The sequence below is a fragment of the Danio aesculapii genome, chromosome 20, assembly GCF_903798145.1.
Source record: "Danio aesculapii chromosome 20, fDanAes4.1, whole genome shotgun sequence".
Classification (NCBI taxonomy): domain Eukaryota; kingdom Metazoa; phylum Chordata; class Actinopteri; order Cypriniformes; family Danionidae; genus Danio; species Danio aesculapii.
The window spans coordinates 3491479-3506478 of record NC_079454.1 but is presented as its reverse complement, the minus strand read 5'-3'; the positions used below and the strand labels follow the sequence as shown (position 1 = coordinate 3506478).

At 38.9% G+C, this 15000-nt stretch overlaps 1 protein-coding gene across 1 annotated transcript in view; it reads right to left on the bottom strand.

The window, feature by feature from the left end:
• The window catches only part of themis (thymocyte selection associated), a 19462-nt gene extending 5022 nt beyond the window's left edge, over positions 1-14440 (bottom strand). Inside the window, exons 1-4 of the mRNA XM_056445647.1 lie at positions 14244-14440; positions 9680-9817; positions 6406-6858; positions 3562-4610 (exon numbers count right to left, since the gene is read on the bottom strand). Of these exons, the coding sequence (XP_056301622.1) occupies positions 3562-4610; positions 6406-6858; positions 9680-9817; positions 14244-14334 (1731 nt within the window). The 5' untranslated portion in view covers positions 14335-14440. The remainder of the gene's footprint in view (positions 1-3561; positions 4611-6405; positions 6859-9679; positions 9818-14243) is intronic.
• Between the last annotated feature and the right edge of the window lie 560 nt (positions 14441-15000).

Below are 15000 nucleotides of genomic sequence, written 5' to 3'. Positions count from 1 at the left end.
TAATATTAAATCATAAAAAAGAGGTCAACTATGTGCCCTTTGAAGTCACCATTGTGGTGATCTACGTTTTCTTTGTTTGGGCTCTTGAAGTTTTTCTTTTTTAAGTAAAGACTTAATTGGCCTTAAATGTTATGTACTTACATATAGAAATAAATGCAATGTATTATTGAGGGGGGATACGGGCCAGGTTAGGAACAGATATGCGTAGGTTTAAAGGTGGGTTACGATGTAAAGGATGGGTCAACAATGTCATTATAAATGTAAATACAAAATTGCCTACAGATGCTAGTACATCTAAATACATTTCTAAAAATAATAATGTAAAACAAATATGTACACAATAAGCGCATATATCAAATAATTTAATATAAGCCCACACAGTAGTTCAGGACACTTAAAAATTATGTAGGATCCAACATATTAGATCTTAAATTAAACTCAATAAAGGCTGGAGAAAATGTTAACAGTAACAGTTAAGCACCAGTTCACACCATTCACTACTGGTTTATTATCTGTCTATTATGAAGATATGAAGTGTTTATTAGCACTTATAAAGTGTGATCTTATTCTACATTTCTAATCCTACCCAATACCTAAACCCAACTACTAATAATAAGCAGCTAATTACTAGTGTATTGAGCAAAAGATTTAGTTAATGGATAGTTAATAGTGTTAATTATACAATAAAATTAAGCATGACTAGGTTAACTAATGCAGCTTGATGTCAAGTGTTATGAGCATGTTGTAAGGATAAATATTATAATGCTCCTTGCAAATGATGAATTTGCTCACATAGGTCAACCAAAACCGGAAACTCACTGTGGTTTCTGCAGAAAACACGTGTGTCATTGTTCGCTTAACTTAAGCTTAAACCTTAAGTATCACACAGGGAACAGGAAATCACATATGTGGGCTAAATTGTCTGTCATGCCGTTTCCTATTGAAATGAGGTACATTTTAAAGTGCAATGGTTGGAAACAGATAAACAGAAAAGGCACTTTAAGGTGAAGTCACTTTAATTTCTGACTCTCATCACAAAGAATACATGTTTTATTTGATGTAATACATACTACAGCACACCTTTTCACTGATAGGGTTCTGGCATCTTTTAGTCGGCTACAGATCAAAAATGCCCAGCTTCATTGAATAATACATCTCCATTGATGATTGATGATAGTCCAAGATTTCTGCGATTATTATTTTTTTTTTTTGCAAATACAGCTGAATCTGGCTCTTTTAATTCTGGGATTTTAAACAAATGCATTTATTATCATGTTCACAATACAAAAAGCTGGCATAGAAGTTGTTACTATTGTTTTGAACGAAAAGGGAAGCTCATACGTGTAAACGATGCCTTGAAGATTTGATTTCAACTGGATTTGGAACAAATGAGGGGTCCCTTTCTCTGTTACCTTCATGAACACCCTATAGACTAATGCATCATGTGTTAAATGTAATGCTTGAATAATATTTCATCATACTTTGCAGTCTTTGTAAACCGGTCTTGTAAGGGATGATTTGTAATGTGTCCATTCTTTCTTTCTTATTTATTTGATGGCATTATCTGTATATGTAACATGTGGACAAATATGTCCGAGGCTCAGACACACTCTCCCAATTCAAAACTAGATTAAAGACCTATCTGTTCAGTAAAGCATACACTTAGTGCACCACTTAGGGGGCTTCCACACAGGTTCTGCATCTTGTTTATATACACTATGAACAGCAGCTACGCTAATTATTCTCTTTATTCTCCATTTCCACCTGGGGAAACTCTTCCCGAGGCCCTCAGACTATGCAGAGTCACTGACTCGATCCAAGACCAACAACGAGATTATCCCAAGGTTTCCATATCCTGGACCAGGCCGTATCCTGAGCAGCTACTGTGATGGTCATGGAGGAGTGGAGAACATGAGACTGATTCCTGTGACGCTCCAGAGACAGACGAGTCTTCGCTGAGGCCAGCTTCCAGCCTCCGCCACTGAGACTGCAGCTCTGCACAAGACGTTTGGCCAGCGGAGAAATGAAAATGATCGTGCCCAGCTGAGTATGGTTTCTCTCAAGGTTTTTTTTCTTCACTTTCGCCATTTAGTGAAGTTTTTTTTCCCTCTCCGCTGTCGCCTCTGGCTTGCATGGTTCGGGATCTGTAGAGCTGCGCATCGTTGGATTTGCTCTTCAAGTGTTTGGACTCTCAGTGGTGATTATTAAACCACACTGAACTGAGCTAAACTGAACTGAACTTAAACACTACAAACTGAACTACACTGTTCCTATTTACTGTGACCTTTTATGTGAAGCTGCTTTGACACAATCTACATTGTATAAGCGCTATACAAATAAAGGTGAATTGAATTGAATTGAATATGTAAAATTGCAAACCTTTTTTGAATCGTAGATTTCAATAGAATTTATTTGGGTAACACTTCACTGGAAGTGTGTTCATATGACTGCCATGAGACCTTTATAATCATGAATTTGAATGAGATATTATGCATGCTTATGACAACTGTCATTACTGTAAACAGTTTGGTTTTGTCATTTGAAATGAAAAGATGACATTGTTTGTAATGACAACTTGACATTACCAGGCCAACATATCCTGTCATAAACATGGTTGTCATGAGGGCATTATAATTGTGTCATGGATATTTTTTTAATCTACTTTATAACTACTTTTATAACAAAGTCAATAATATTTAATGACACTTAATGACATTTAAATGACACTGAATTTGTGGCACTGTAGTTGAGGTCAAGGAAAATCTTAATGACGCTGTTATAAAATTCCTGACATTTAAAATGGCCTCATGACAATCATGTTTATGACAGATTTATGACAAGTTAGGCTGTCTTAGTAATGTCAAGTTATAGCAAAGACATCTCAAACAATTTCTGCTCTGCATGTTCAAGAGCCCCTATTATGGGTTTTAGAAAATGACCTTCCATGTAGATTGACACAACTCTAAGTGAAGTGAAATATCCAGCTAAGGCTTAAATCTGAAAGTGCACAGTGTTTAAAACTATTGATTCATTTATAAAAGAGTTGACTCAGTGCTTCAATCACCTTGAGTCTTTAGCTGTTTTAGCGTGACTCCAATACAAAACTTAAGCCCCGCCCAACTGTTGCACGTGCAATCGCGCGGAAATTGAAATCTGCGGTCCCGCCCACTAACACAGTAGCAAAGAAAGAGGAAGACAAACACTGTAGCAGACCCTGGTTGAATCAAGTCGTGAAGACGCTGTGCTCAGCTGGATATTATTGGAAGTGTGAGGGGAAAGTTAGTGTTATTTTCTCTACCCAAAGATGAAGCTGTGAAGAGTCAATGGTTGAGGTTTATTTTTTGCAAAATTACCTCAGCATTATAGCCCTCATTTTCCTGACGAAAAAAGCCTATTACAAGTCTTACTATACTTAATCTTACTATACAAAAGTCTCATGACAGTCTTCCTTCGAATAAAGTGCTACCAAAAATTGTAAGAGCAATGGTAAACGTCACACAGATTTCTGTAAGCAGAGATTTGAACATGAAGCTATTAGGAAACACTAATCAAATGGTTTACCTTAGGCGAGCAGCTGGAGCTCTCACTGTTTGTGCTCTCAGACCTGGATGTCTTGGGGGGTCGCGGCGGTGGATCCTTGGGTTTTTTGGGAGGTCGTGGAGGAGGTGTAATGGTAGCGATGGCGTACCTTCTAAGAGTGTAGTAACAGTCTTCTGAGATCTCCTCTATGGCTGATTTCACACTAAACATCGGACTCTCTCCATCCCAGTGCTGTTTTACGTTAAATATCAAGTCTGTACGGTTTACTGGCACCTCCCTGAAGTCTGAGAGGTCTGTGTTTGAGACCAGGACACACGGGTCCGAGATCTCCTCCTCGATGTGCAGACTAGGCGTTCCAGCCAAGATGTCTGCCTTCAGAGAGAGGTCCCGCACGGACACTTTGACGTTGAAGGGCAGCGGGAACCATCTGCATATTTCTGCAATGGTGTACTGACGCTTGTCTTTAACCAGCTCCATGAATCCCCCCTCCAAACACATGGGGAGACGCACAGGCTCCTTCCCCTCTGCTCTCACTTTCACACATTCAAAGGTATCCACCACTTTCTCAGTGCCATTGTGTGAAACGGCGCAGCTTTGGCCTTTGGTCACTATAAACTCATCTCCTGCCTGAACCGAAGCCAGCCCACTGTACACAGTCTCGAAGTCTCTAGTGGCGACCACTCGGATTTCCTCGGTCTCACTGCGCGCCCGCTCCAGGTCGTATGCGGTGGAGAACTGCCGCGGGCGCCGCTTGAAACGCCCGTTGTAGGACTCCGGGATGAGAAAATGCCTTGCTGACTCCTGGCACATTTCCGAGGCCAGTATTCGTTTGGCTTTGAAAGCATGATGAATAATCACCTCTTTGGACTGGAAAAGGGACTCCAGGTCTGGAGAGAGTCTGAAATGATTTTCACATGACAGCTTGGCCAGCACAGGGAAAAACTGCGGTGGTCTCTTGTAGACGTCCATCAGAGATAAAGGCTGCACAAAGGAGTCGCAATCATACTGTTCTGTCACGTCCACTACCTCCACGTCCAGATAGGATGGGATGAGCAGAACCTTCTCGCTGACTGTGGGAAGAAAGAGTTCAGGTTTAAAGGAACACTGTCTATCAGCAAAGACTATAAAATACACAAGATGTGTCCCTCGTATAGTTTTGAATGGGGGCAAGTGTAACGGTCAATATGGAGACTGAAGCCCCGCCTTCTAGTGCAGAAGCCAATCATCAGTCGTTATAGACTGATGGTTCTTTAGGGATCAGTTCAGATGTGTGTTTTATTACAGTTTCTGCAATTGTTACACACCCCCTTGGGTCTGCAAACATGAAATCTCAGCGAATACTTGTTTCACAGATATGGGAAATATATCCACATGAAGCTTGAAATATCTACTTTTAAACTAACTAACTACATGGTTTTGTAATCTGTGTGAATCTAATGAAAAATACAGTCAGTTTCATCAAAAGCACATCACATGACAGCAAATACTCGAATACTCACAAATATGTAAACAAAGAGTCGCTGACCTTTCAATAGGAGATTTGCCATCAATACCAATTGGGGAGTTACTTAAGAAGAGCAGTGAGATTGTACAAGGGATTATTTAGAGGATGATAATGTTTAACATGTAAACAGAAATAGCCATATAAAAGGTTGGTGACGTGATCTAGTTCCCTTTGAGTGCATATGCGCATTAGATTGGGAAACCTGAAAAAATGCTGATCTTGGATGTTTAGAAACGGATCTTAACAGACAGTGGTTTCATTTTATTGGTGATTCCGAAATTGAAATGTAATCGTAAGCTTGGCAAACAGTTTCTGAGAATTTTATGTTTCCCCATTCAGACAGAATGCCCGAGAGGTGTTTCAAAGATGGCTGCCAAGTGAAATGACTTCATCTGTACTCAATATTCTAATGATTATTGCATTAAAGAAAAATCGATAATTTGGACCCATACAATCCAGTAGCCTACTTTTGGCTATTCCCACAAGTAGCTACACCTGTGCATCTTAACACAGGACTATATCTATATTTGCACAGGAGAACAACATAAAATTTGTACTCACATCTGGAGACTGCGTTTAGCTCATACACAGAATTTAATTAAAGAAAATAATTACAGATGTATACATCAATAAGTTATTTAATCAATTAGAATGTAAAAACATGTTTTGTTTAAACGACATTTTAATTTCAGTGTAAGTTAATATAAAGCGGGACCTTTTCTCCTAACCCTACTGAAAAAAACAGCTTAAACCAGCCTAGGCTGGTTGGCTGGTTTTAGCTGGTTGACCAGCCTGGTTTTAGCTGGTCTGGCTGAAAAATGACCAGCTAAAACCAGCTTGACACCTTGCCAGGCTGGAAGCCCAGCCAAAACCAGCTATGTCCAGCTTAAACCAGGCTGGTCAAGCTGGTTTTAGCTGAATTTAGCTGGTCATTTTCCAGCCTGACCAGCTAAGACCAGGCTGGAAATGGCTGGAAACCAGCCTGGAAATGGCCAAAACCCCTCTAAAACCAGGCTGGTCAACCAGCTAAAACCAGCCAACTAGCCTAGGCTGGTTTAAGCTGGATTTTATGGCAGGGAAGGGAGACAATAAACCTTGACCTTGAGTTGATGTGTTTGGATTAACAAATATACTAAATGTCTTGATCTTTACTTAAGATTGGAATGATTTGAGGCATTAAAGAAACATGGATAATTTATACCCATACAATGCAGTACTGTTAGCTATTCCTACAAGTAGCTACATCAGTGCATCTTAAAGGGCCATGAAACCCCCTTGTCTCAGCAGGGTGTTTTATAACCCTTTAACACTGGAATACATCGGTGTTTGTACATAAAAAACGACACCAAAGTTGTACTCACGTCTGGAGATAGCCTTTAGCTCATACACAGGAGTCAGCAGCAACTCTCCACACACGTTCTCCAGCAAACCGGAAAATAAAAAGTTCTTCTTGGCGGGCGCTTTGACCTCGATGACGCTCCTCTTTCTGCCTCTGGGGATCTTCCAGTCTGCGATCTCCTTCAGCGTGTAACACTGGTGGTCCTGGCACTCGCTGAAAGGTCCCTGTTGGCAGAAGCTGAGGCTGAAGCAGATTGGAGGTTCTCGGTGCAGGAGCTCGCAGTGCACTCGTCCGCAGCCCACCGCAGTGATCCTGAAACTGTCCCGTCTGCGCAAGACGAGGCCCGGCTCCAGATCTACATCCACAGCGCTCAGGAAGACGGGCTGTGCCACACGCTGAGGCCCGATCTTTAGCGAATCAGCGATTTCTTGAATGCTTCTGTATGGCTGACTGTCGGCCATCAGTTTGAACAAACCTGTCATGCAGAGGACAAAAAACACACACTTTACTAGGTTTCAAATAGAGTTGACGCTAGAATTATATTATTAATAGAGCAAGGATTTTTCACAGTATTTCCAATATTTGGTAACACTTTATTTTGATGATTTAAAGGGCACCTATGGTGAAAAATCTACTACTTTTCAAGCTGTTTGGACAGAAATGTGTGTAAGTAAAGTGTATAGACTGTCATATTGGGGTGATATAAACACACCCAGTGCTTTTTTTTGTCAAATTTTACAACATAAAAACGGTGGACCAATTGGAGCTGTTTTCAGATCGACCGCAACTTTACGTAGGAGAGCGGTCCCCCCGCCCACCAATATTGATTGACAGCTGCGCGCATTAACATGTCCCGGTAGTCACGTGTATAATCATATCAACAAGACAGGACGAGCGCAAAACAGCCGGGAATAAAAGGTCTGTTTAGTTCACTAGGATCATCAATCATCATCAAACGTGATCAAGAGTTAAGTGTGTGTGTGTGTATGTGTGTGCGCTATGTGTTTGTGTCCTCGCTGTGTGTGTGCGTGAACTTTGTAATGACATTGTGTGTGACTCATTGTTGCAAATCCACAAAAAAAGCATCAAATAGTGATTGTTAAAGTTCTCACTGTAGTATTTCTCACACACGTTACGTGAGATCTGCTTCCTGAGGCAGCCGAGGGCGGCGATTGCTGACAGGCACATGGGAACGGTGGGCGGGGAGGACTAGCCTTAAAGGGCCAGCACAAAAAAACAGCAAAACCTTTTTTCCAGCTATAATATAGACACTTCAAACAGCTCTAATAAATAATCTGATGGGTGTTTTGAGCTGAAACTTTACAGACACATTCTGGGGACACAAAAGACTTATATTAAATATGAAAAAAGGGGTAACCTATGTGCCCTTTAAGTATTAGTAGACTGTCTGCTTAATATCGGTTGATATGCTTCTTCAACAGACATTTAACTCACTATAAGAAACTTTGCAACTACATGTCAATTTACACTAACCCTAAACCTAACCCCAAGCCAAACCCCAAACTAACAGGCTATTTATAATCTAATGAGAGTCAGTTGGAATGTGACCTAAATTCAACAAATGGACCATCTAAATAAAGTGTGACCATATCTTTTTCTGGAGAAAGTCTTTGTTTTATTTCGGCTAGAATGAAAGCAGTTTTTATTCATTCTTTCATTTTTTGGGGGGGCTTAGTCCCTTTATTATTCTGGGGTCACCACAGCAGGATGAACTGCCAACTTATCCAGCATATGTTTTACACAGCGGATGCAGCTTCTAGCTGCAACCCATCACTGGGAAACATCCATACACACTTATTCACCCACATACACTATGGACAATTTAGCTTACCCAATTCACCTATAGCACATCTTTGGACTTGTTGGGGAAACCTGGATACTCCACCGGCAGCTGTATCTCGGTGCTGCTGGATGTGAGTGTGTGTATACCGTATACTGTATATGTGTGTGTGTACCTGGATACTCCACCGGCAGCTGTATCTCGGTGCTGCTGGATGTGAGTGTGTGTATACCGTATACTGTATATATGTGTGTGTGTACCTGGATACTCCACCAGCAGCTGTATCTCGGTGCTGCTGGATGTGAGTGTGTGTATACCGTATACTGTATATGTGTGTGTGTACCTGGATACTCCACCGGCAGCTGTATCTCAGTGCTGCTGGATGTGAGTGTGTGTATACCGTATACTGTGTATATGTGTGTGTACCTGGATACTCCACCGGCTAGCTGTATCTCAGTGCTGATGGATGTGAATGTGTGTATACCGTATACTGTATATATATATATATGTGTGTGTACCTGGATACTCCACCGGCAGCTGTATCTCGGTGCTGCTGGATGTGAGTGTGTGTATACCGTATACTGTATATGTGTGTGTGTGTGTACCTGGATACTCCACCGGCAGCTGTATCTCGGTGCTGCTGGATGTGAGTGTGTGTATACCGTATACCAGGCATGTCCAAGCTCGGTCCTGGAGGGCCGGTGTCCTGCAAAGTTTAGTTCCAACCCCAATCAGACACACCTGGGCTAGCTAATCAAGCACTTACTAGGCTTTCTAGAAACATCCGTGCAGGTGTGTTGAGGCAAGTTGGAGCTAAAATCTGCAGGACACCGGCCCTCCAGGACCGAGTTTGGACACCCCTGCCGTATACTGTGTATATGTGTGTGTGTGTGTACCTGGATACTCCACTGGCAGCTGTATCTCGGTGCTGCTGGATGTGAGTGTGTGTATACCGTAAACTGTATATATGTGTGTGTGTACCTGGATACTCCACCGGCAGCTGTATCTCAGTGCTGCTGGATGTGTGTGTGTATACTGCATATATGTGTGTGTGTACCTGGATACTCCACCGGCTAGCTGTATCTCGGTGCTGCTGGATGTGAGTGTGTGTATAGCGTATACTGTATATGTGTGTGTGTGTGTGTACCTGGATACTCCACCGGCTAGCTGTATCTCGGTGCTGCGGGATGTGAGTGTGTGTATAGCGTATACTGTATATGTGTGTGTGTGTGTGTACCTGGATACTCCACCGGCAGCTGTATCTCGGTGCTGCTGGATGTGAGTGTGTGTATAGCGTATACTGTATATGTGTGTGTGTGTGTACCTGGATACTCCACCGGCTAGCTGTATCTCAGTGCTGCTGGATGTGAGTGTGTATATACCGTATACTGTATATGTGTGTGTGTGTACCTGGATACTCCACCGGCAGCTGTATCTCGGTGCTGCTGGATGTGAGTGTGTGTATACCGTATACTGTATATGTGTGTGTGTGTACCTGGATACTCCACCGGCAGCTGTATCTCGGTGCTGCTGGATGTGAGTGCAGTGAATTTGCTGATGGTGATCTCTGTGACTTTCAGAAGATCTCCAGTTGACAGAGAACACTCTCGTCCAAACACCTCATACACACAGCCTGCAAAACAATACACACACGCTCACATTTAACTACTGTCTGGGTGTGGGTGTATACATATGTGTGTGTGTGTGCAGTAAACGACATCAGAGGAGAAAGTCGTGGGTTTCCGCTCAACATCATCTGGCTCCAAAAGCCACATTAGCTCTGCTTCTATACACAATCATTTTAAATACAATCATTTCTGTAAACACTCAGTTCCAAGCACCTAAGAAATAGCTTTCAATCATTTAAAAAGAGACTGGTTTATTCAAAGTAAATCAAATGACAAGGGTTTTAAAGTTGACCTTTTTTTCCAATTGTTTTGCCACAAATTTCAGAACTCTGATGTCAATTTTCAAAACTCTACACACAAAACCATTGCCAAAATTGCACATTTTTGCATAACTCTTAACCCTTTTTTTCCAAATGCTTGGATAGCATACACACAAGTCAAAGATACGTTGATCATTAAACTAAAATCACCTCTTCAATAGAATACAATTAAACATCAAATTGATCCCATTTGTAAATGCAGCTCAAACATTACATCTGAAATAACTGCATTCGTTTAATTAACATGATATAAAAGATCTTTTTGATATAAAAGATAAATAACTGTTGCATTACTCTGGATTCATAGAAAATGATGTACAAGAGTTCATATTTAGATGATGAAAGGTTCAGGATAGATCAAATAACATCAGTTCCCACAGAAGATGACCCAACTGCAATACATTATCTACAGATTTCATCTTTATTCATCCTTATTCCATACTTATGGTTTCTTTTGTGTACCACTTTTACAGACAATGTTTTCATATTTGACATTACTGTATGTAAGAAAGCCCAATCACAGCAGACCAGTGTCAGGCCTGGATTTACAAAGTTCTTTACAAGATTTTAGAGAAATGAAAAACCACTGTGATGTAGAGGAGAACCTGTGACCAAATCAACAACACCAGACTGATGGAAACACATATATTACATAAATATATTACCTAATATTTTATCTACAAATATAATACCTATAATTTGTATAGGTGTCCATATGGCTGTATGTGAACCACACACACACACACACACACACACACACACACACACACACACACACACACACACACACACACACACACACACACACACACACACACACACACACCTATATATATATACAGTTGAAGTCAGAATTATTTGAACAGAGCAAGGGCATTTTCACAGTATGTCTGATAATATTTTTTCTTCTGGAGAAAGTCTTATTTGTTTTATTTCGGCTAGAATAAAAGCAGTTTTACATTTTTATGAACCATTTTAAGGTCAAAATTATTAGCCCCTTTAAGCTAGATTTTTTCCGACTGTCTACAGAACAAACTGCTATACAATAACTTGCCTAATTACCCTAACCTGCCTAGTTAACCTAATTAACCCAGTTAAGCCTTTAAATGTCACTTTAAGCTGTATAGAAGTGTCTTGAAGAATATCTAGTCAAATATTATTTACTGTCATCATGGCAAAGATAAAATAAATCAGTTATTAGAGATGAGTTATTAAAACTATTATGTCTACAAATGTGTTGAACAAAATCTGCTCTCCGTTAAATAGAAATTGGGGGAAAAAAATAAACAGAGGGCTAATAATTGTGACTTCAACTGTGTGTGTATATATATATATATATATATATATATATATATATATATATATATATATATATATATATATATATATATATATATATATATATATATATATATATATATATATATATAATAAAACCTGTATGATACATTTTAAACAACTATATTGGATGATTGTTTATTGAAACTATGTGTATCTTGTGTGCTGGTGGTCTAAAGTTCTGTTGCTGTGGTATTTGTATGATAAAAGGATTATGTGAAGCACTGATCCTGCAAATGCAAGACTTCTTTAAGGAAATGAACGCAGCATGCAGAGTCTGCTGTTAAAAGTAGTGACTGTTTAGAGTTTTGTGTCGAGAGTCTTGACATCAGGGTTCTGAAATTTGCAGCAAAACAATTGTAAAAATCTGTAATAATTAATTATGCATAATTACATGCAAGAATTACATTTCATTAGTTTGATTTTTAAGGAGGAATATCATGAGCTATAAAAATGCAGTAAACATACACGTCTCCAGTGCCTAAATAGATAAAAGCATGACATTGTCTATTGTCTTTTTCAGCGCTCAAAAAAACAATTGCATCGTCACAAGCTAACGTTGGGTCAAATATAAACAAACATTTTCAATGAAATTTAAATAATGCTTTTTAACCCAACAGTTTTTTTTCTATATTTACAACAATCCTACATTTTTTAAAAAGCAGCACTGATTAAAAATTATTAAAAAATATAATTTCAACCTTTTAGGCAATTTGGCAGTGGAGCCATTTTTACATGAGCTCATACCAGAATTGCACTTGTGATATTCCTTCTTAAAAATAAAACGAATGAAACCCAAAACTCCTTCTTTAGATAGAAAAACCTTGAAAACATCAACTTTTCAGGTTATATTTTAATATTCCAGTGAAGCTACTACAATACTTTTTGATCATTTCAATTGACTTTCAACAGCAAACAATAATTTGCGTCAATAAAAACGACGAGTAAAGTGAGACGGATCTTTTACAAACACATTAATGAAGTGAATAGCTGAATCAGAGCGATCAGCAGCAGACATCAGCGTCTATTATTGCTGTTATTTCATTATCATTTCATGATCAATATATCCTTTGATTCCTCCTCTACACTGAAAAAAAAAAAAAGAATTCTGCAAAATTGTTGTAAACATTTTATATGGGCTGAATTTAAACAAATTAAATTGAGTAATGTTCAACTTTATTTATTTGAATTCAGCCCAAATAAATTAACTTAAAAAATTGAGTAAATCCAACAAATCAACTTTGAATCTTTTTTCCAGTGTACTTAATTCATGCCTTCCAAACTCAGCACATAAACACATTTATCAAACACTGTAATAAACGGTGTGTTCCACACAATCAATTTGTGTTGGGAAAACATGAAGGAATTAAGCTAGTTAATTAGTTTTGACCAATCTAAGTTGATTGAACATAAAACAATTAAAAACCCTCAAGAATTTAAATAAGCAGATATTCCAGTCAGTGATGTACGTCTAATACCCTTAACATTCACACACACCAACACCTCACATGTGTTTAATAGCGGTTTGTGCTTTTGTTTTCTCATATTTATTGCTAAATTTAAAAATCCTGGGTTGTTGTAACCCAACATTAGGTCGAATATGGACAAACCCAACACTGAGTTAAAAAGCATCATATATTTGACCAAATTTACTTGAATAATAATAATAAAAGTACAAAAGTAATGTGAGGGTCATTTATTACCCTCTTAGACAAACCCAACTGTTGGGTCAAAAAACAATTTAAATGCAAGTGAAAAAAATGACCCAACATTGAGTTAAAAAGCATCATATATTTGACCAAATTTACTTGAATAATAATAATAATAAAAAGATTAAAAAGTAATGTGAGGGTCATTTATTACCCTGTTAGACAAACCCAACAGTTGGGTCAAAAAAAGCATAATTTAAATGTAAGTGAAAAAAATTACCCAACACAGAGTTAAAAAGCATCACATATTTGACCAAATTTACCTAAACAATAATAATAAAAGTAAAAAAGTAATGTGAGTGCCTCCTCTTACTCTTTTGGACAAACCTAACAGTTGGGTCAAAAAAAGCATAATTTAAATGTAAGTGAAAAAAATGACCCAACACCGAGGTAAAAAGCATCATATATTTGACCAAATTTACTTAAATAATAATAAAAGTAAAAAGTAATGTGAGTGCCTCCTCTTACCCTGTTGGACAAACCCAACTGTTGGGTCCAAAAAAAGCATAATTTAAATGTAAGTGAAAAAAATGACCCAACATTGAGTTAAAAAGCATCATATATTTGACCAAATTTACTACAAAAGAATAATAATAAAATAATAAAAAAGTAATATGAGTGTCTCTTCTTACTCTGTTGGACAAAACTAACTGTTGGGTCAAAAAAGCATAATTAAATGCAAGTGAAAAAAATGACCCAACATTGGGTTTGTCCACAATTGACCCCAATGTATTTAAAAAGCGTGATAAAAAATAAAAATAAAAAAATAAAAAAATAACATGAGTGTCTCCTCTTTCCCTGTTGAACAAACCCAACTGTTGGGTTAAAAAGCGTCCTTTAAATTTAATTGAAAAAAAACAAAACAAAACTAAAACGGAACATTGGGGTTGTCCATATTCACCCAATGTATTTAAAAAGCATAATTTTAAAAATGTTGGGTTAAAAAGCATAATTTAAACTTAATTGAAAAAAATGACCCAACATTGGGGTTGTCCAGATTTGCCCCAATATACTTAAAAAGCGTAATTTAAAATAATAATAATAATGTGAGCGTCTCCTCTTACCCTGGTAGTATATGCCGGACTGGATGTGCAGCACTCGGGGCAGATGTTTCTCCTCCAGAGCGTGTGTGAACTCCTGCAGTGTTTGGGCCATCTTCTGCTTACCTGAGGCCCACAGATGGTCCCGCGGAGGCCTGATGGAGATCCCTGTGGCCCCGCTGATGGCCCGCTGATGGGCCTGCTGATGGCTGGAGAATACAGACGACTGAGACAGGAGGAAGAGGAGGAGCGGAAGTTCAGCTCGAACACCACAACTCAAGCAGAGCTGCAAACAATACACACACACACACACACACACATCCCACATCCTCTGCCTGACTGAGTGACATCAGGCAAAAACAACAGAGTGAAGAAACCAGCATCCATACAACACCACACAACATTTACAGCCTGCTCTCACAACTATTTACATATTGGCTGCGTCTGAAATCACATACTTCTACACTATTGACCTTATTCGTGATGTACGAGCGGAGTCATTGGAAGCTTTTTGGCTGGAGACCTCCGCTTCCATTGATTGTTAGATGTTAAAAACAGCTCTTTGTGCTGCTTGATGTTGCAAACTGACATTTTGTCTTTATATTATTCTACTTTTTGGGCCCTATCACACACCCGGCGCATTGCGGCGCGACGCAATTGTTGTTTGCTAGTTTCAGCTCATCGCAAGAGTCATCTTGACGTTTTGCACCACGCTGTTTAAATAGCAAATCCTAGCAGTGTTCATGAGGCAGACACACTCTGTCAGTTTAAAATGAGTTAA